This window comes from Helicoverpa zea, chromosome 6 (genome assembly GCF_022581195.2).
Source record: "Helicoverpa zea isolate HzStark_Cry1AcR chromosome 6, ilHelZeax1.1, whole genome shotgun sequence".
Classification (NCBI taxonomy): domain Eukaryota; kingdom Metazoa; phylum Arthropoda; class Insecta; order Lepidoptera; family Noctuidae; genus Helicoverpa; species Helicoverpa zea.
The window spans coordinates 1,781,210-1,802,173 of NC_061457.1; the positions used below are offsets into that span (position 1 = coordinate 1,781,210).

At 39.7% G+C, this 20,964-nt stretch overlaps 1 protein-coding gene, 1 non-coding gene and 1 pseudogene across 2 annotated transcripts; 1 reads left to right on the plus strand and 2 right to left on the minus strand.

The window, feature by feature from the left end:
• Positions 1 to 2,965: 2,965 nt before the first annotated feature.
• Positions 2,966 to 3,036, plus strand: Trnag-gcc. Its single transcript has one exon. It is a non-coding gene; the product is annotated as a tRNA-Gly (tRNA).
• Positions 3,037 to 10,182: 7,146 nt separating this feature from the next.
• Positions 10,183 to 11,094, minus strand: LOC124630899 (uncharacterized protein K02A2.6-like). The gene has a single exon (XM_047164941.1). The coding sequence runs from the start codon at positions 11,092 to 11,094 to the stop codon at positions 10,183 to 10,185; it is 912 nt and encodes a 303-aa protein (XP_047020897.1).
• Positions 11,095 to 14,487: 3,393 nt separating this feature from the next.
• Positions 14,488 to 17,065, minus strand: LOC124631056 (annotated as a pseudogene).
• Positions 17,066 to 20,964: the final 3,899 nt, after the last annotated feature.

Genomic DNA, 20,964 nt, shown 5'->3' on the forward strand with positions numbered 1-20,964 from the left:
AATACATACATGGTATCTAAAAAGTAGGGGGTCACGAAATACATTTTTACATTATTTCATACCAAAAAGGGTTGTATCGAAAAAGTTCGAAAAACACTGGTCCATACTAACACTCTTCTCAACTTTGACCTTCTCGGAACATTTTATTTTATAGGAACTCTTTTTATACTCCCTTTCAGTTTTATGAGGTCAGTCAGCCGTGAAAAGCGGTGAAGTGTGAGCGGATATTAGGCATAATCAACTAGGCATAATACATCTCTTTTAAAAACGAGTTTGAATTACATAATGTGTTCATAAGAAATTGTAAATGCATCTATAAGGTGTCTACTTATTTCTATTTATCTTCGATATTTGTCATGCAACTGTAGCCTTACACGCTTTATATGTAGATAGACTAAACTTTTTCCCACGGTTTCGCCCGCGTCCTCTCGGAACCACTGCCTGTATCGGGATAAAATACAGCCCATGTTACTATAATAAAATATAGCCCATGTTACCATAATAAAATAATAAACGGGAGAATTTTTTTGACTGTTTGAACGATTTGAAAATTTCTTTCACTATTGGACAGCTGCCCTATTTCCAAATAAAATCACTACATAGTATAAAAACAAAGTCGCTTTTTCTGTCCCGTTGTCCGCTTAAATCTTCAAAACTACGCAACCGATTTTCATGCGGTTTTTTTAATAGATAGAGTGAGTAAAGAGGAAGGTTTATATGTATAATGAAATAGGTACATTAAATAGTGGGGAAATATTGTTATCCCGTGCGAAACCGGAGCGTGTCGCTAGTAGGTTATATTTTATCTCGGTGCGGCCAGTAGTTTAAACGGCATATCAGTAAAACCGCGGGAAATCGGCTAGTATCCCATACAGGTAAAGCGATGCCAATAAAACATATCCCTGCACTATAAAAATATGTTCCCTGACCGATACTATAGAATTAGGTAGAAGAAGGCACCTATGTTATGTGACCAAGTGCCACAAGTAGGGGCTGTATTAAACTTACAGACGTAGACGGTACGCCACTCGAATATTCTTAGCTTTAGGGCTGACGGAAACACTATTTATACACTATTCTTATTTTCTTCATCAGTCTAGCCCTGCAGAAGGTTATTTCCTAAGACACAAGACTTCTTATACAGAGGAGGTATAAGCGTTAATCACTTTTCTTGCTCAAGGCGAGGATTGACGAAAATGGAAATATAGGCTTCCTCAAATTAGGTTATTACAGCTTGTAACCCAGATATCTTGAGCCTGATACTACAGCTACCTGAACATTCAATTGTTATCATGGCCACAGGTAATGCAACATAAATTCATTTTAACACAAAAAAAAAAACACTGGAGTTAATCAAGAGAAGAGCCAATGCCCATTAATTCTTCCAAAAGCCTACATTTCGAATTCAGAAGCATTACTTTTTTTGTGAACACTGAAAGCAGCAACCAACCGCTTACCCTAATGTATTTTTAACCCTGCAAATCTTTAAAGCCTAAAGATATGCGGTGGCAACCCTAAGCCTTATTTAATCCCTCTCGTACCTCGAGGGTTTTCACTTCGCGACCCAGTTTCCCTCAGAAAATATTACCGTTATTTCAGCTTCCATTTTATATTTTTACCTCCGTAATAAAAATATGCGGATGTACTACGTCGTTGGGAGTTTCGGTTTCAAGTTTAGAATGTAAGAATAGTTTCAAACTTCTTCAAGTCGAACCTCATTTTAGATTTTTTGCTGGTTATGTCAAGGTATTGTCACAATAGAATACCGTACCTACACTAGAAGTATCTTGATGGGACCACCCCTACTCCATAATTCTTGATCGTACATGGACTTTGAAATTTATTTTAAGCTAATAAAAAATCGAAATTTACATTTCGATTACTGTAGTTATAATTATAAGCTAATTCAAGACATTAAAGCATAGAAAAGATATAATATGCTAAGGGTTATGTTGCACGCTGAATGTAGTTAGGTCCAGAGGCATATGTTGCCATCGACTTTTATGATAATTTTTAATAATCTCTGTACCTATTTTCTTTAACACTCTTTACTATTAAGTATTTGTGGTAGGTACTTACCATGCATTTAAAGACATGACCATGATATCATTGATTAGCCAATCCATGATGCATCTTCAAACAGGTTTTTTGTAATTGTTGTTATTAATCACGTTCATTGTCTTGTTACATACACTTTTTGTGTTATTGTTGCAGGTAAAACAACAACTTAATTAGACATTTTCTACGTGAGTATCTTCTGGAAGACAAGAGGATGCAATGAAATGGACGAGAGGTTTGTACGCACAGTTTCAGTTCCTATCAGCTTATGACAGTCGTCGTTTCTGCTGACAGACGTCCATTGTGCTGGAAAAGGATTCCCCCAAGGTTCGCCACTTTGCTCGATCTACAGCAACCCGCAACCAGTGCTTCTCAGCTTATGACAGTATCAAACATTATTTTTGTAGGAGATGCATCCACGCCTCTGTTTAGGTACTTGAAAATATTTCGTCTGGGTAGTTTCTTGCTCCTCCTTAAATTATTAGAAGGAGGAGTTTTATGCAATTTGTGAACAACCCAGCGACTGATGCCATAGATATAGACATCAAAAAGCTACCATCAGTAAGAAAACGAATGGTTCCTTGTTTGAACCTGTCACAAATTGCCTTTAGTTATAATAGTCTAGCTTGGCAAATGTAAATTCTTTATGGCACATAATCGTCAGCTATTAAGACTAATGTTCTAGCTAATACATATCTATACGACAACTTGTGCTCACATAACCGAAGGAATGCTGATGAATATTGTGTTATACCCACTCAGTGAGGAAAATAATTTCGTTATAGGTATGTAGTTATGCTGTTTTTTATTACCGAAAGAAAACACTTGTATCAATACTGCAAAAGAACTTAGGACCAAAATTTGTTAGCAAATAACACAAATCACTATTTTCACCACAACAATAGCAGCATCGGTGGTTCAGTGGTAGAATGCTCGCCTGCCACGCGGGCGGCCCGGGTTCGATTCCCGGCCGATGCATGAGTCTTTTTACCGACATATCGTACTTTTTTGAAGTGTACCGTTTTTTTTACAAATTAGGTCTTGAAATCATTACACAGTAATTTATACAACCCCTCATTCATCGACCCTCCCTTAGATTTGTAATGGACTCTCCAAATGACAGGGAACTTGACCTTGAAGTTCATTCCACGCCGTTGATAGGGGTGGTGTGACCTTGAAAGGCATTATTTCTATTCTACTTTGTAGTCGCCTATCACATGATGTGATTCACATCTATAAAGTTTTATACTTAGTTTGGCGGTAACGTGACTGATTGATGCCCGGTTCCCACATCAGGACGCGATTTGGACAGTTTTTGACAAAGATAAAAGATAATAAAAAAAGTCAACACAGCTTCCGGAACAATGTTCAAACTCTCCAGCTTTATTATAATTCCAGTGACCTTGGTTTTGCGTTACTATTACAAACTACTTAATTATGACCTATCTAATAAAACATGGTAGCTATCTCAAAGACCATCGTTTCGTTTTGAACACATAATATATGTACAGAACCCAATCTACTGAACGACATACATTTAATTCTTAATAGATACCATCCCATGACCACATTTCTTTTAACTTTCAGTCCACATATCATCGCCAATTCTGCCCACATTTATATTAACCAGCAAACAGATAAATCGAAAGATATAAACATGTCGAGCTGAGCACTATTATTATGTCAATTACAGCAGAATCGATTGAAATCTCGATTGTATCGGTAGTCTATCGATTATCGGTATCGGTCGTTGCTATTGAGGGATAATGGACTACAGTAGGTACAGGATAATGGGAGCCTTTTGAATACGTCATCATTAATGGTTGCTTTGTGAAGAGCTCGTGGCCAAGGATCAGCCACGATCTGTTGATTGACCACCATCTTGATATACATACGTCTTCACTTTGGAACCTGGCTATAATTAGTTTCTCACTAACCATCCGAGAAACCAAAAATTCGGACAAGCAGTCTTATCTACCAAGGGCTCCCGGGCTGCCTGGGTTTAGGAGGTGTGACAGATAGTTGCTTCATATAAAAACACATACTCAGCTACGTCCAGTTCGACTGGAAGCCGACCCCAACATAGTTGGGAAAAGACGAAGCAGATGATGATGATGAAATAGACAAAGTTTTATAAGTACCTATCCAGCTGTTCATACTGCTATTTCATAAGAGAAGTATATAACGACTGTTGCCTGATTATTTGAAAAAACGGTTGTATAATATGCTACATATGTATATGTATATGTATTTTTTTTGCATAATAAATAATTTCGTTATACAATGCGAAAAACTCTTAAATTAAAAATGTATATTATAAAAAACAACAGGTGACTAATAACGATGGTCTTCACGCTTGTGACGTCATTATGGCAATCCAACTTCATGGCAGTACGTTTAGCAGCTACTCGTGCTAATGTTCACAGTGGCAGCCGCTACACATGTAAAGTTCGATTTAACTAACGTAATCTATGTCACCATGGTTTTTCTTGCAGCAAGAGTGCAGGTCGCATGACACGGCACGCTAGTATTAATGACTTTATCCGTCGTGACAAGTGACAAGAGTGTCACCGCCGGAGTGCCAGGCGTTTGAAAACCCAAAGGCTTAGCACGTGACCATGCCAAGAGACCAGATGGGATGTCTATAATGCTTGGAAGGTGGGAAGGTCTTTAGTGTGGCGTGGCACGCAATGGCGTCGATGCACTTGCTCTTCCCATCTTCCCAGTACGGCGAGTTGTGTCGGTGCAGCAAATAAGTAAAAGTAACCTTTTTTATTATTGTAAATATGCAGATTTATAATATACTAGCTATTGCCCGCAACTTCGTCTGCGTGGGCAATATTAGAATCGTCAAAATACTACTTATCCCGTAGGTGCATTCTTTCACGTGACAGTATAATTAGGATTACCACTTAGCAGTCGCATAGATTCATTGATCAAGGTTGTGTTGTGGATGTGACCATTTATCTAAACAAAAGAAGTAAAGTTTGTGACGTTGTGGATATCTCTGGATCTAGTCAGCCAATTTGAAAAATTATTACGTATGGTGCGTAAGTAATTTTCACAGGAAACAGCTATAATCTATGTACATATGCTTTGAGTCTGACAAAGCTGTCATTTGTACATTTTCTGCAGCTGCTGCGACTAATCAGAAGCCAGAAAGTCTGTCAGTCTTACCATGGATATCGTCTTGTGTAGTTGAATGGATTGAAAATAGGTAGATAGGTAGTCGCTCCAAGCAAAATATTGGTACTCAAACAGATTCGGTGACTGGAAGCCAACACCAACATAGCTGGGGAATAGCTGGATGGATGATAAAATGAGTCATCATCATCAGCAGGCGCATAGGGTAGGATAGTTTCACTACTGGGGGGAAACACTTGTATGACGGGGATTTTCTGTGCACTCACTCACTATGGTAAGGCGGGACTTCACCGAAATGTTTGCATAAGTTCACCTGGGGCCAATCAGAGCTCTATGAAGCGATCATACGCTTTGGCTCCTACTGTTATTGTGGTTTCTGAAAATGTATTCACCTCATTCAACGATGAATGTAATTCTGATGGTACTATTAAGAACACTTGCTTAGCGCAAAAGCTGACGTTGGCAGGCCGACTCTTTTGACTTCTCGAATAGGATACCATTGGTTTTTGTGCAATGCACACCTGCAATGCATGCTGGATTAGGATAGGATATAGGTGGATAGGATTTGCAACAGAGAACAATTCTGTCTTTGTAATTGAATGACATCAAACGTAGTTTAATATAAAAGGTGTTTTTTTAGACTTGGCTCGGGTCTTACTGAGACTGTTCGTAATCGTGAACAGTGTATTTGCGATCAGAAGTTGTAAGTAAGCATGTCTCTGGTATGCGACGCGTAATTTGTACGTTTTACTTGTGTATGGAATTAAATCGAGAAAGCTCCCATTTCTTATCTGCACTTTGTATCTGGGCTTGTTTTTAAAGCTACAGAAGCCTACATTACCTGCCTCACGCTTAGCAGCGCTTGCGAGAGATAGATCCTCCTTTCTTCTAGCATTAAGTTTACATATTTTGCATCAGAAATAGTTATTTGTTATACAAGAGTGCAAAGTTGCTTTTTAACCGCGGGCTCAATTTTGATGACCGAGCAAGCGAAGGATTCTAAAATTGAAACACGAGCGTAGCGAGTGTTTCAATAATTAGAATCCTGAGCGATAGCGAGGGAATCAAAAGAGCACAAGGTGAAAAATCTTTGCACTCGAGTGCAACACGTAACTTTTCATCCCACCTCATCGAGGAAATTACTAAATGCAAAAAAACAAAATGGCGCGCACATACGAGTATAAAATTAAAAAGATGTACCTATTAAAGTTAACATATTTGAACTCACTTTAAAAATGAAACGACGTTAAAAATCTGTGTAAAAAATTGGTTGTCTGTAAAGTCGGTTTACTGACGATAGTTGAACGTGACAACGTCATAAGAAAATACTGATGGAATGGTTGCATTTTTCAAATTCATTTTATTTGTTTGATAGATATTTTGTATGGATGTAGAGAAGGAGGTTAATGGAAATCATAATTGAACTGATCAAGTTACATTTATTTGTACGCATAAATACAATTATGTCATTTTTTTTTTAAATATATTTATTTATTTTTTCCTAAGTTCCCTAAGTAATTTCATACTGGCTCAGTGATTTAAAGAAAAAAAAAAATATTGATTGATTTAATTGAGAAATGGAAATTGGGATGGAATTAGATAATCAAAAGTGTTTCTAATTTAAAATATAGGTTAAATTTTCTGGTTTGACAAGAAAAAACTACTTCGTACCTTGGTACTTTTCTTATTAACATTTTTTACCTCGAATTTAATTTATTCTTTAATTAAATGAAAAACATTTTTTATAAAAAAGAAAAATATATTTTATAAAAATTGGTGTCAATTAAATTGGCCCGAAGTGTTTCGTCGTCCTGACGTACGTCAACCGCAGCTAAGAACCAATCCCGAGTGACGGCTATGACGCGATGCGCTGCGGGCCAATCACCGCTTTACCGCCGCCCCCGCGCTCCCTTCATACCACCAAAGAGACCCAATAAATCACTTCTGCGCAGGTGAAAGTCAGGGCTCGACTTCCGTGCCGGTAACTGTACTTAACTAGCAAACGACAAGTCAGTACATGAACGCGCGATTGATTATTTAAAATGTGTAGGTAGTTATAAAAAGTAATCTCGTAATCGTGATTGCAACTACAATTTGTAGTTAGTAATCAAATTTTTTAACTACTTTTTACGATTATTTAATGTAATTTGCAGTTTTGATTACTAACTACAATATGTAGTTGTAGTTAGTAATCAGTAGTTAGATTTCATTTTGCCCAACACTGGCTATGCTCCATAATTATTTCGATCGAATAGTAAAGCAATTGATTTTTTACTCATCGTGAAATAGTTCTATTACCTATTTGTATGTCTCTACCAGACCTCGGGACTATAGAGTCCCGGATTTTTGGGAGGCGAACGTGGGGCCGAAGCCAACACGCTGAAGCCCTTTTGAGACAACTTTAATGAAATGGTGACACAAAACCGACGATTATCCCTGTATACACTATAGAAATGTACCCAAGGACAATCCCCGGTTCTGTGCTAAACTATTGCTAACTATGGATGAAAACTACTTAGGCTATTGTGATGGGATGCTAATGGACTAGGAATGGGGAAACTACGGGAACTATGGCACCTGCCGATGACAATGTATTAAATACATGTTAAAATGGCAGGTGGAGACTCGCCAACTCACTTACTGGGCCCCCGGGAATCAGTCACTGAAAAGCAACAAGAGGGCAACAGGGACATGAGCGGCTGAGAAGGGTGAGGATACCTCGGCGGACTTTAAACGCAGATCACGCGCTCCCTGTGGGTCCAGCATCACCGGCCCACTCGCCACTTACCACGAGGCACCTACCGTCCGAGCAGGCCTACTAACTAACCTTGCTCTAGCGACTCCACTCTGACCGGCCGATGAAGGCAAGCCAAGAGGCGGGAGACCTATCCCCCGTCATGCTTCACTCCGGCAAGCCGGAGATGGGGGACAGTATACTCTCCCTGGAGCACTCGGATATATAGCCCCGCGGGGTCGCTACTCCCCGTCATCCGCCTCAGATGCCCTGCGGGGCGTCTATTACCTTATTATTATAGTTTTGTTATAGCATAACCTACAATCGCTGCACTAGCGGACTGATGCTATTCATTTTAATTATGAAAGCACGAATATTCGACAATATATCACTGAACATATATTTAATATCGAAAGAATCATTACCTTTATCGTCGCAATTATCGTTGCTATAAACAATTTACACCACATTCACTTTTCACTGCACTTCATACTTGACGAAAATATGTAAATATATTATTGAATAGCAGCTGTTTACGCGGACGCATCGCTCACTCAAGTGGGAGAGAGACAGATGTCGAACGCTGCCGAACGCGTAGGCCGATTGTGCGATGGAACGCCTCAGAGCGAGGTAACGCCTCAGAGCGAGGTAACGCCTCAGAGCGAGGTAACGCCTCAGAGCGAGGTAACGCCGCATGAGTCATGTTTTTTCGTGCGTGCAGCCGGCTCCATCGATTTATAAGACGTTGTCACGTCAAAAACAATAATAAAAAATACTTAATTAATTAAATAATCATTTTAAGCAGTATTTTATTTATTTAATATGTATTTGTTTGAAAAGTCTTATCAAGATTGTCGCAAATGGAGTATTGCACACGATGTTCTAAATTCAAATCACTTTGCCGCTCTAGAGGATAAAAACGACTTTTGCGCTCAGATATCAAAGGGTAAAACTACTCTTTCCGAGATGGTGGGATGAAAAAATAATTAAGGTCTACTTAATACTACTCACTCAAAGTAATTAGTTTTAAGGCCACCACATTAGTGGAAGATAAGCTAAACTATGTTTATGAAAAAATCCTGATATGAACTCCATCTATAACTTTAAATGATAATTAATTGTTCCACTAAAGTCATCATTTTTGACATAATGTTCAAAAAATAATTTACAGTTTTGACAAACAGATTGCGTGTCGTAATATTTTACATCTTGAATTCACTAAATTAATCATATCTTTTGATAGAGTGAATCGATTTCGATGAAACAAAAACTAAGTAATACCCCAAGTTTTGTATATAAGCATTGTCTGTATTTAATTCGTAGATTTTACGTGAATCGTGCACAAACAAACAGACAAACAGACAAAAATGTCAAAAATGATGGAAATGGGTTCTGTTAGTTATCCTTTAACATGCTGGCTATTTTTTGTCAATTTCTTCAATGTACAAAAATTACTTTTCTACAGATTTATTATATGTATATGTTATGAAAAATGCCCAATATGAGAGGGCAATTTGATAATAATTTTTCAAATAATCAAATTGACCGGGCACTATACATATTGCCCGTGACCTTTTGAGCAAAGTAATACAAACATATTTAATTTCATTTTCTTTATTGTTATTGCCATTAAACTTAAAATAAACTAAATATTAAATAAACCACTTAAATAATCAGCCCCATGATTTGGATTGGTGGTCGTAGTGGCCTAGTGAGTAAAGGACCATCAAGTATGAGGGCGCGGGTTCGATTCCAGGTCAGGCAAGTACCAATGCAACTTTTCTAAGTTTGTATGTACTTTCTAAGTATATCTTAGACACCATTGACTGTGTTTCGGATGGCACGTTAAACTGTAGGTCCCGGCTGTCATTGAACATCCTTGGCAGTCGTTACGGGTATTCAGAAGCCAGTAAGTCTGACGCCAGTCTAACCAAGGGGTATTGGGTTGCCCGGGTAACTGAGTTGAGGAGGACAGATAGGCAGTCGCTTCTTGTAAAGCACTGGTACTCAGCTGAATCCAGTTAGACGGGAAGCCGACCCCAACATAGTTGGGAAAAAGGCTCGGAGGATGATGATGATTTGGATTTGGAGCGTCAATGAAAGGCGGCGATTAGCGACAGACTGGTTTATTGACCTAAAAGATTAAACTACCCACCACTTATATTTATTATAACATCTTAGAACGCCACACTTCTCCCTCACTAAGTTTTCGAATACATAATAAATTTTCAAACCACTTAAATAAATTAATTTAACAATGACCGGCCACTTCGTTTGCCTCTGTGGTACGCTCGCACTGCTCGAGCAGACGCACCAGGCGGTGCCGGCGATGGCGCTAAGTTAGGCTCGGGCGACACCGGCGCGGCCCCGGGCGGTGACTGCGTCTGCGGGGTGGGTTCCTGCCCCGTTACAACCGGTGCCTCCCCCGCTTCCCCGTCACCGCTGGATGCATCTTCAAACACATCACCTTCGGCTCCCATCTCTACTACTTTCTGGGGATGCGGTTCCTGTTCTACGCCCGATACACTCATTCGCGATAATGAGTATCTATTTTTAGGAATTATCTGGTCGGCGTGACGACGCCATTCTAAACCCTTACCAATATCTACTGTATATGATACTGGACCCGTCTTTTTTACTACCGTTGCTTCCGTCCACTTTTCCCCCCTTGCTGAATAATTGCGAGCTAGCACTGCATCGCCTACGTTAAAATGTCTGTCAGTACCGGCATTACGTGCCACCTGCCGTTCCTGCTTGGCCCGCACCACGGCCGCGACATCCGGTCGTAGTACGTCCAGCCGACTACGCAGCCTCCGGCCTTGTAATGCCACTGCCGGAGACACTCCCGTTGTGGCGTGCTCGCAATTCCTATATTGGAAAAGAAATTTTGACAGCGCGGCGTTGACGTCTTCGTTTTCATAAAGTGCTCGTTTTATAGCTTTTTTTACAGTTTTAACCGCGTTTTCGGCCGCGCCGTTTCCCTGGGGTCTATACGGAGCCGAAGTTGTGTGTTTAATACAATTATTTTCACAATATTGTTTAAATTCTTGAGACGAGAAAGGTGGTCCATTATCAGTCACGAGCTGTGCTGGCAAACCGAACCGTGCAAAAATACTTCTAAAGACTTGAATGGTAGATATTGCATTCGTACTACGCATTGGAACAGCCTCAATCCATTTGGAATGCGCGTCTACTATTATCAAATACCGCACTCCACCACAATCACCAAAGTCCGCATGTACGCGCTGCCACGGGAGCAATGGAAACTCCTACGGGTGAAGCTGCGCACGCGGTGGCGCGTCTCGCACCATACGACACGCCGTGCACAACCTACACACCTCCTCTATATCCCTATCCAAACTAGCCCAATAAATATAATTCCGTGCCAAGCTTTTCATTTTGTTTATGTCTAGATGGCCTTCATGGATTTCTTGTAATATTTTTTTGACGTGACAACGTCTTATAAATCGATGGAGCCGGCTGCACGCACGAAAAAACATGACTCATGCGGCGTTACCTCGCTCTGAGGCGTTACCTCGCTCTGAGGCGTTACCTCGCTCTGAGGCGTTCCATCGCACAATCGGCCTACGCGTTCGGCAGCGTTCGACATCTGTCTCTCTCCCACTTGAGTGAGCGATGCGTCCGCGTAAACAGCTGCTATTCAATAATATATTTACATATTTTCGTCAAGTATGAAGTGCAGTGAAAAGTGAATGTGGTGTAAATTGTTTATAGCAACGATAATTGCGACGATAAAGGTAATGATTCTTTCGATATTAAATATATGTTCAGTGATATATTGTCGAATATTCGTGCTTTCATAATTAAAATGAATAGCATCAGTCCGCTAGTGCAGCGATTGTAGGTTATGCTATAACAAAACTATAATAATAAGGTAATAGACGCCCCGCAGGGCATCTGAGGCGGATGACGGGGAGTAGCGACCCCGCGGGGCTATATATCCGAGTGCTCCAGGGAGAGTATACTGTCCCCCATCTCCGGCTTGCCGGAGTGAAGCATGACGGGGGATAGGTCTCCCGCCTCTTGGCTTGCCTTCATCGGCCGGTCAGAGTGGAGTCGCTAGAGCAAGGTTAGTTAGTAGGCCTGCTCGGACGGTAGGTGCCTCGTGGTAAGTGGCGAGTGGGCCGGTGATGCTGGACCCACAGGGAGCGCGTGATCTGCGTTTAAAGTCCGCCGAGGTATCCTCACCCTTCTCAGCCGCTCATGTCCCTGTTGCCCTCTTGTTGCTTTTCAGTAACTGATTCCCGGGGGCCCAGTAAGTGAGTTGGCGAGTCTCCACCTGCCATTTTAACATGTATTTAATACATTGTCATCGGCAGGTGCCATAGTTCCCGTAGTTTCCCCATTCCTAGTCCATTAGCATCCCATCACAATAGCCTAAGTAGTTTTCATCCATAGTTAGCAATAGTTTAGCACAGAACCGGGGATTGTCCTTGGGTACATTTCTATAGTGTATACAGGGATAATCGTCGGTTTTGTGTCACCATTTCATTAAAGTTGTCTCAAAAGGGCTTCAGCGTGTTGGCTTCGGCCCCACGTTCGCCTCCCAAAAATCCGGGACTCTATAGTCCCGAGGTCTGGTAGAGACATACAAATAGGTAATAGAACTATTTCACGATGAGTAAAAAATCAATTGCTTTACTATTCGATCGAAATAATTATGGAGCATAGCCAGTGTTGGGCAAAATGAAATCTAACTACTGATTACTAACTACAACTACATATTGTAGTTAGTAATCAAAACTGCAAATTACATTAAATAATCGTAAAAAGTAGTTAAAAAATTTGATTACTAACTACAAATTGTAGTTACAATCACGATTACGAGATTACTTTTTATAACTACCTACACATTTTAAATAATCAATCGCGCGTTCATGTACTGACTTGTCGTTTGCTAGTTAAGTACAGTTACCGGCACGGAAGTCGAGCCCTGACTTTCACCTGCGCAGAAGTGATTTATTGGGTCTCTTTGGTGGTATGAAGGGAGCGCGGGGGCGGCGGTAAAGCGGTGATTGGCCCGCAGCGCATCGCGTCATAGCCGTCACTCGGGATTGGTTCTTAGCTGCGGTTGACGTACGTCAGGACGACGAAACACTTCGGGCCAATTTAATTGACACCAATTTTTATAAAATATATTTTTCTTTTTTATAAAAAATGTTTTTCATTTAATTAAAGAATAAATTAAATTCGAGGTAAAAAATGTTAATAAGAAAAGTACCAAGGTACGAAGTAGTTTTTTCTTGTCAAACCAGAAAATTTAACCTATATTTTAAATTAGAAACACTTTTGATTATCTAATTCCATCCCAATTTCCATTTCTCAATTAAATCAATCAATATTTTTTTTTTCTTTAAATCACTGAGCCAGTATGAAATTACTTAGGGAACTTAGGAAAAAATAAATAAATATATTTAAAAAAAAATGACATAATTGTATTTATGCGTACAAATAAATGTAACTTGATCAGTTCAATTATGATTTCCATTAACCTCCTTCTCTACATCCATACAAAATATCTATCAAACAAATAAAATGAAAATTTTCTTTTGAAAAATTCAACCATTCCATCAGTATTTTCTTATGACGTTGTCACGTTCAACTATCGTCAGTAAACCGACTTTACAGACAACCAATTTTTTTGTAAGGCGTACGGTACTACAATCCTATATTTATAAATTATACAACCCTGATTAACCACTAAATCCTGTTTCCTAGAAAAATACGGTTTTTCCGCCTCACAGCTCGGGGCCGATGGCCAACCAAAAAGCACATAACCTTTAATCTTACATAATAACTTATCGCGTTCCGTCTCTTTAGCCACATCGGCACAATTAACAGGCAGTGAATCCTCCACTAAATATAAGTATTCTATAGTGTCAGCGAAGCGACCCTCCTGAGATAAAGGTAGTCGCGACAAAGCATCAGCCGGACCGTTGTCCGCTGATCGAACAAATTCAATACGAAAATCATACGCAGCCAGACGTGCTGCCCACCTTTGTAAACAACTAGCAGCCGTCTGCGGGATGCCGCCCTTTTCCCCAAAAATATGCTTAAGCGGTTGGTGGTCAGTGCGCAGTGTAAATCGCCTCCCAAATAAATATTGGTGATGTTTTGTTACACCAAATAAGATAGCCAAGGCCTCTTTATCAAGTTGGCTATAATTGCGCTCGGATGTATTGAGTGTTTGCGAAACACAGCTGACGGGCCGTTCGCTGCCATCTGCGTAGCGGTGCGCCAGCACGGCACCCAGTCCATACGCGCTACTGTCTACCGACAGCACCAAGTCGCGCCCCTCCTCATAGTGTGCTAATACCCTCTCACTCAAGACATTCGTGTTGTCCACCGATAGTTTAATAAAATATGGTCTGTTACCTTGAGCCGCCACTTCGATATTGAACATACCATCATCCGACTCCTCACTGAGATAATTTTGTCGGCCACTTTTATCACTCACTAGCTTGCACATCACTTTTAGATGCCCGCGTTTGCCGCACACATCACAATTGTAATTTTTGAATCTGCACCTATCAGCCATGTGCGCCTTGCCACAGCGCCAGCAGGTCCGCGCGCGCGAGCCCGAGGCTTCCGCGCCGTCCCCACCTGCCCCTGCGCTGCTGGTGTTCGCGCCCGTGCTGCCTGTGCCTGCGCCAGGACCTCGTGGCAGACGACCGTGCCCGCGCGAGCCTCCTTGGCCGCCGCGCGCGTAGTGCAGGCCCTCGCCCGCCTCACCGCTCGCTGCCCCCGATGAGTCCATCCCTGCCGTCGCTGCCGTGGTGCCGCTCACTTCCGCATGTTTCTCTGCAGCCTCCAGCGCCAAAGCTAGTTCCACCGCTTCCTTATATTCAATTTTCTTCTCCGCAAAGATCCTCGAACGCATCACGTCATTAGATAGTCCCGACACAAATTGGTCACGTAGATTCTCTTGTAACGTTGAACATGCCTGACACTTGCCGAAGTTACATGTAGACGCTAGATGTTTTAAAGCTTGAAGATACTCTGTGAGTGATTCACCAACACGTTGTCGCCGCAATCTAAAAATATGGCGTTCGGCAATTTCTGAGCGTTGTGGTTCTAAATGTCCTTTGACTAATTCCACTAACTCATCATACTTTTTCGTCTCCGGGAAATCAGGTGAACACAAATCACACATCAACGCGTACTTTTCTTCGCCCACTACCGTAATTAATAAGGACACCTTCAGATAGGGCTGCCATCTCGAATTTCGCCAAACCCGGACAAAGATTTAAAAAAACCCGGACATTTGACGTAAATGGCATTTTTTCCCCGGACGGGTCCGAAAATAATAAAAAAAAAAACCTTTAATTTTCATTTTTTTTTTTATTTCACACAATGTGTAATTTTAGCAATAAACAATTACAAAAACAAATCAATTTTTTAAACGGTTTTATTTAGCTCACCCCGTTTGTTTTATTATTTATTCATTCTTGGGTCAAATTTGGAAATTGAAATTTCAGTGCCTTCCTGTTGTCAGATTGATCTGAAATTTGGTACACACCTTTAATTCCGATGACAATACAATATAGTAATATCAATAACATTGTAAATCCAAGATGGCCGCCGGTACAAAATGGCGGATTACATATTTTTCCACAACCCCCTCAATATGGGTATCAAATGAAAGGGCTACTCAAGTAGAATACTGTCGCAACCCCAACGGGGCCCAACAGGGCCAAGGCCTGCCTGGGCTGCGGGATTGTCCTAAAGAGTTACCGTGGTCGTGGTACATAAAAGGCCTACGACGAAAAAGAACGGTTTTTAGTCAGTAAGAGTCTGGCACTCCCTCACAGCTGCTGACCCATATATAGAATGAGGAATATTCGGTAGGCATTTTCATTAAATACTAAAAACTAGAAAATAAAAAATCGGTAAAAAAAACTTTTAAGTTAAACGGTTTTACTTTATGTGCACTGAAAACTAGAAAATAAAAAAAAAACTGTTAAGTCCTTACCTATAAACCTACGTAGGTGGTCCCGGTCATATTAGACTAAAATAAAAACGTGGTTCCTCTGAAATCCTACCTATGGCAAAGCATATCTTTATACTTTGGTAGATCATGAGCTCGGCGTGCGCTGGTGAAGCCGCTACGGCTGATTATTGATTGTCAAAATCTCCAGTTACGATTATAGTAAGTCGATGCAATCCACACCTATTATACCTCTAGAAGAAAGTACTACAGCAATAGTTAGGTAATGGGCCCCACGTTTTTATTTTAGTCTAATATGACCGGGACCACCTACGTAGGTTTATAGGTAAGGACTTAACAGTTTTTTTTATTTTCTAGTTTTCAGTGCACATAAAGTAAAACCGTTTAACTTAAAAGTTTTTTTTACCGATTTTTTACAAAAAAAATGTTATATCTGTGTCTAACGAGTTTCTCTCTTTTATCCATTGCTGATTAATTATTGAAAATATTCGCTCTACATTCGTATTATAAGCGGGTATGCAGAAAAAATATCCCGCAATCCTATTTAATTTCAGTGTACAGATGTGCATTCTTTGTTTTAAAAACATCGGCCAAAGCTGGTTATCGCTCAATTTTTTCTCTTCGTCTGAAAGATTTTCTTTCAAATTGACAGACGAGTCTGTCAATTTGAAATAATTTCGAGTCGTCTATATTAATGTTTCTTTCTTTCAGAAACAGAACAGTTTTTTCTACTTCAGGCCACGATGAATCTTCTGAAATGTTTTCCAACATCATCCAATCGAAGTGGTTGAACTCGCGAGGGTGTGCCGACGAAGGGCGGTCCGTTATTATTTTATCGTTTTATCGTTATTATTTTACTTACACCGAATGAAGTTAGCGTTTTGTATTATACTTAATGCCGATAAATACGTAAATACAGTAAGGTGCTTTCTTACAAGAAAAGTGTCCGGGTTTTCCCCGGACGCTTCTTGAAAACCCGCCCGGACGTCCCCCGGACGGGGTCAAAACGAGGACAAATCCGGGGAAACCCGGACGGATGGCAGCCCTACCTTCAGATCATCTTCAACTTCATTTAGTTTTATGTATTGGTTGACGCGACGTATATACGCGGGCCACTGTTTGGAATTTAAGTTAAACGGTTCAATTTTTCCAATCGGCATTTTTGTAATCTTAAAAACCGGCCAAGTGCGAGTCGGACTCGTGCACGAAGGGTTCCGTAAATTACAGTTAAATCAACCTATCTCAAAAACTATAAGAGATACTTTGATCAAACTAAAAATCGTTGAAATAGTTAATTAGCATGCATCACCTCTATTTTTTTTAGAATTTTATACCCCGTAGTTATAAAAATAGAGGGGGGGGGACATACTTTTTACGACTTTGAGAGCTGATATCTCAAAAACCGTTCACTTTAAGAAAAATGTTTTTTAGAAAACTTTATATCATTTTAAAAGACCTTTCCATTGATACCCCACACGGGTATGTACATCGAAAAAAAAAATTTCATCCCTCAGTTACATGTATGGGGGGCCCCACCCCCAATTCTTTTTTTTACTATTTAGTGTCATATTTTTGTAGCGGTTCATACAACACATATTCCCATCAAATTTCATCACTGTAGTACTTATAGTTTCCGAGTAAATCGGCTGTGACAGACGGACAGACGGACAGACGGACAGACGGACATGACGAAACTATAAGGGTTCCGTTTTTGCCATTTTGGCTACGGAACCCTAAAAATCACTCGTAACACGCGTAATAGGATTCCAAATTAGCTCGTCGCCAATGGAGCGTCAATGAAAGGCGGCGATTAGCGACAGACTGGTTTACTGACCTAAAAGATTAAACTACCCACCACTTATATTTATTATAACATCTAAGAACGCCACAGGATTAATTATGAAGGACTTCTGCCTTAAAAATCCACTAGTTTTTGCATTTCAAAGTTAAAGAAAGTCATATTAAAAATATAACATAAAATATAGTTTTTAAAACAAAATGGCGAACGGCAGGCTTGTATGGAACTTTCGTACCGCTAATAAAATTTCGTGTTTTGGGATATTTTTTGTTTTAATTGGTGGGTAATATGATAAACTAGCCCTTTGTAAATTCTTAGATTTTTAGAAATAGGGAAATAAAAGTTATAACCAGTTTTGTTTTTTTAAGGTTATGTTCTACAGTGCACCCATGTAGGTTGTTTTAGCTAGGTACATAAACATTGTTATGGTAATAAAATAAATGTTTACCTAGCTCGTCTCTTAATCAACAGCAAAGAACTGAACAGAGACTCTGAAAGATTTTCGTTACCTGTCAATAAAATAATTGCTAATACAAAAAAAAAAAAACATTGATGGTTTATATATTATATCATTGTTAATTATATTTCCTGTTATTTTACAAATGGCAACTTCTTAAAACAGAACTATGTTTAGTTTATGATTATATTACGTTTAACTACTTGAATCTTTTAATTGGTATAATTAAATAATTCGGAGTTCTAAAAATACAACACTAACATGAAAATAAATGGCTTAGTTGCCTTAATAATTGGTACAAATTCTATAATTGAACAACAACAAAAATATGCGGTACGAAATCTGCCGTTCACCTTTACAACATATATTTGTTTTATATAAATGACTTATTATTATAAAACAAAATAAACTAAAGTTTAAGCAATCAGACTCATTATTTGGCATAATTAACATCTTCTCTTAATAAAAGTCAAAGGAAAATATCACCGCGTAAAATATAGCTTTATTATCAAATTGCCCAAATGTCATGTAGCAATATAATAATGCCCGTGCAATGTGATAAATAATGAAGTTAAGATAGTTATTAATCACTTGGCCCGATAAAGCTAGACATTATTCATAATGCTCGGGCATTATAAATAATGCCCGAATTAATCACATGGTCCATTACATATAGATTGAAAAGGTGTGTAGTTCTATTAATAGGTTAACATTATAGCATTGATTTACAGTAATTACATCTTCAAATAAAGCCCAATAACGTATATAGCTGTCTTATTTAATTTTTCGAAAAAAAGTTATTATTAAAAAAATATTGATGGTAACCCAGAGAACAGGAAAGAGCACACAAGTGGCGCGGCATTCGAGCGTGCGCAGGCGTATGCCAACCGCGCGATCAAGTGTTTCTTTAAAGAATCAATCATAATTACCTGCAATTTTAGCCCACCATTTGACCCTGTATGTCTGAGTGGTCGCCGTAATCTTCAATGCTCCGTGTTGTAGTTGTTTCCGTAGTGTCAGTAGATTGTTCAGTGGTAGTTGAGGCAGTTATTTCTGTGGTAGTAGTAGTTGTAACAGGGTTTATATTCTTGATTATTTGATTCAGCATAGAACTGATTTCCTGAAGTTGTCGATCATCCATTTCTTCTAATTTTGTTTTAAATGCTTTAATAGGAATGGTTGTATTAGAAGTAACAGTGAAACGAAAATATCTAGGCGGTGAGATTTTGAAATATTTACGATTAACTGGTCTACGATCTACTAAGTACTAAACTGGACATATTAATCCCCAAAATGAAGTACGTTATTTGTTCAAATTGGCAATTTAAAGGTATTTTTAATCCATACCACGGAATACCCACTAAAGTATTCTAAAGTGCTTTTAACTTATTGTATTCTAGATGAAATTAGGAGAATGCAACTTAGCCTAGACAGAAAAAGTAAAATGATGACGATGATTAGCTGTTTCTTCCCCACGTCGGCTGTTCTCGTACAATGAGGACAGCTAGCTGCGCAGGACATATTATAGTACACAAGCATTTGCGCAGGCGCAAGCATAGGTGCACTTCTTATTCCTTCACTATAGCCCGATGGGACGAAATCTGACTCTACCGGAGAGAGATCAGGCGCAAAACCGACATTAACGTACCCTCCCATGCACGGGTGTATCAATCACCAACTCAAAGACTCCGGGCTGCTTTGCGAAACGAGTAAGATTTCCTTGAAATGTGGTTCACGCTAGAGTTGTTGGAAGATCCGGAAAAGCCACGACGCCTACGCCATTGCAGATTATTGTGCCTGTTTTCTTTATTTGGACCTTTATTTCATTATGAAACAACCTTGTAGCATTTCATCAGTGTATTGTACGCTCATTTTATTATGTTAATCGACTCGCCAACGCACCACCACACAGGTCGACAGTCTGACAACGACTGACTCCCCACCGCTCGATCCGGTATTTATAACCGAGTGACGTATGCGCACGAGGCGTCATAATAATGACATAACCTATACAATGATGCACATGTACCTGCATACACTACATCTCTCCCTTGTTGTTTTGATTTTAACCTTGTTTCAAAAAGTTCAACAATCAAACTCATAAATATTTTGGTAATTTCTTAAAGATCTATCAAACACCTGCAGCACAACAAAACCACGCTATCAGATCAGTCCACCGATCACACTGCCATCAAACTGATTTACTTTGTTCCGTTTCCATTTCATTTCCCTTTCCATTTAAGGAGACGACAGATATCGGTGATACTGCGGGACACTACATCCCTTCCCTTGTGAAATAAACATAAATAAAAATCCGTCCCTTTGCAGACGGTAACATACCAGCATCTGCTTCAGGCTCAACAAGACAAATTCGTAGCAGTGATATCAGGCCGGCAAGTTTAACTTCAGGTTTTGTAGCCGCTGTTCCGGCCCTGTATTATATCTACACTAGAGATGATCCGTCCATTTGGCAGACATCCCGCCAATCAGTCCATGTGAAATCAAGCAAATCTCAAATATTGCTGTACCTTCAGATAATGAGCACTCATCTTGCTTGGTTCGACTTCACTTAAAACTGATACAGAATGCATTGTTCCAAGGTAAAAGATCGGCATTAGGGTACCTCATCAATGCTTTTCACTCATTCAAAACCGTACGAGCCGTACGAGGAAAGTAATCACATAAGATCGTCCCAATTGAATGGTGACCTAGATGGACTGTTTCCAATTTGATGATGACCATATACTTTGTCACCCATTTAATGGTGACCACATACTTTGTCTCCAATTTAATGGTGACTCCAT

Bases quoted from the DNA above. Each gene is read 5' to 3' on its own strand.
- LOC124630899 (XM_047164941.1), bottom strand. From the start codon at position 11,094: ATGCGTAGTACGAATGCAATATCTACCATTCAAGTCTTTAGAAGTATT.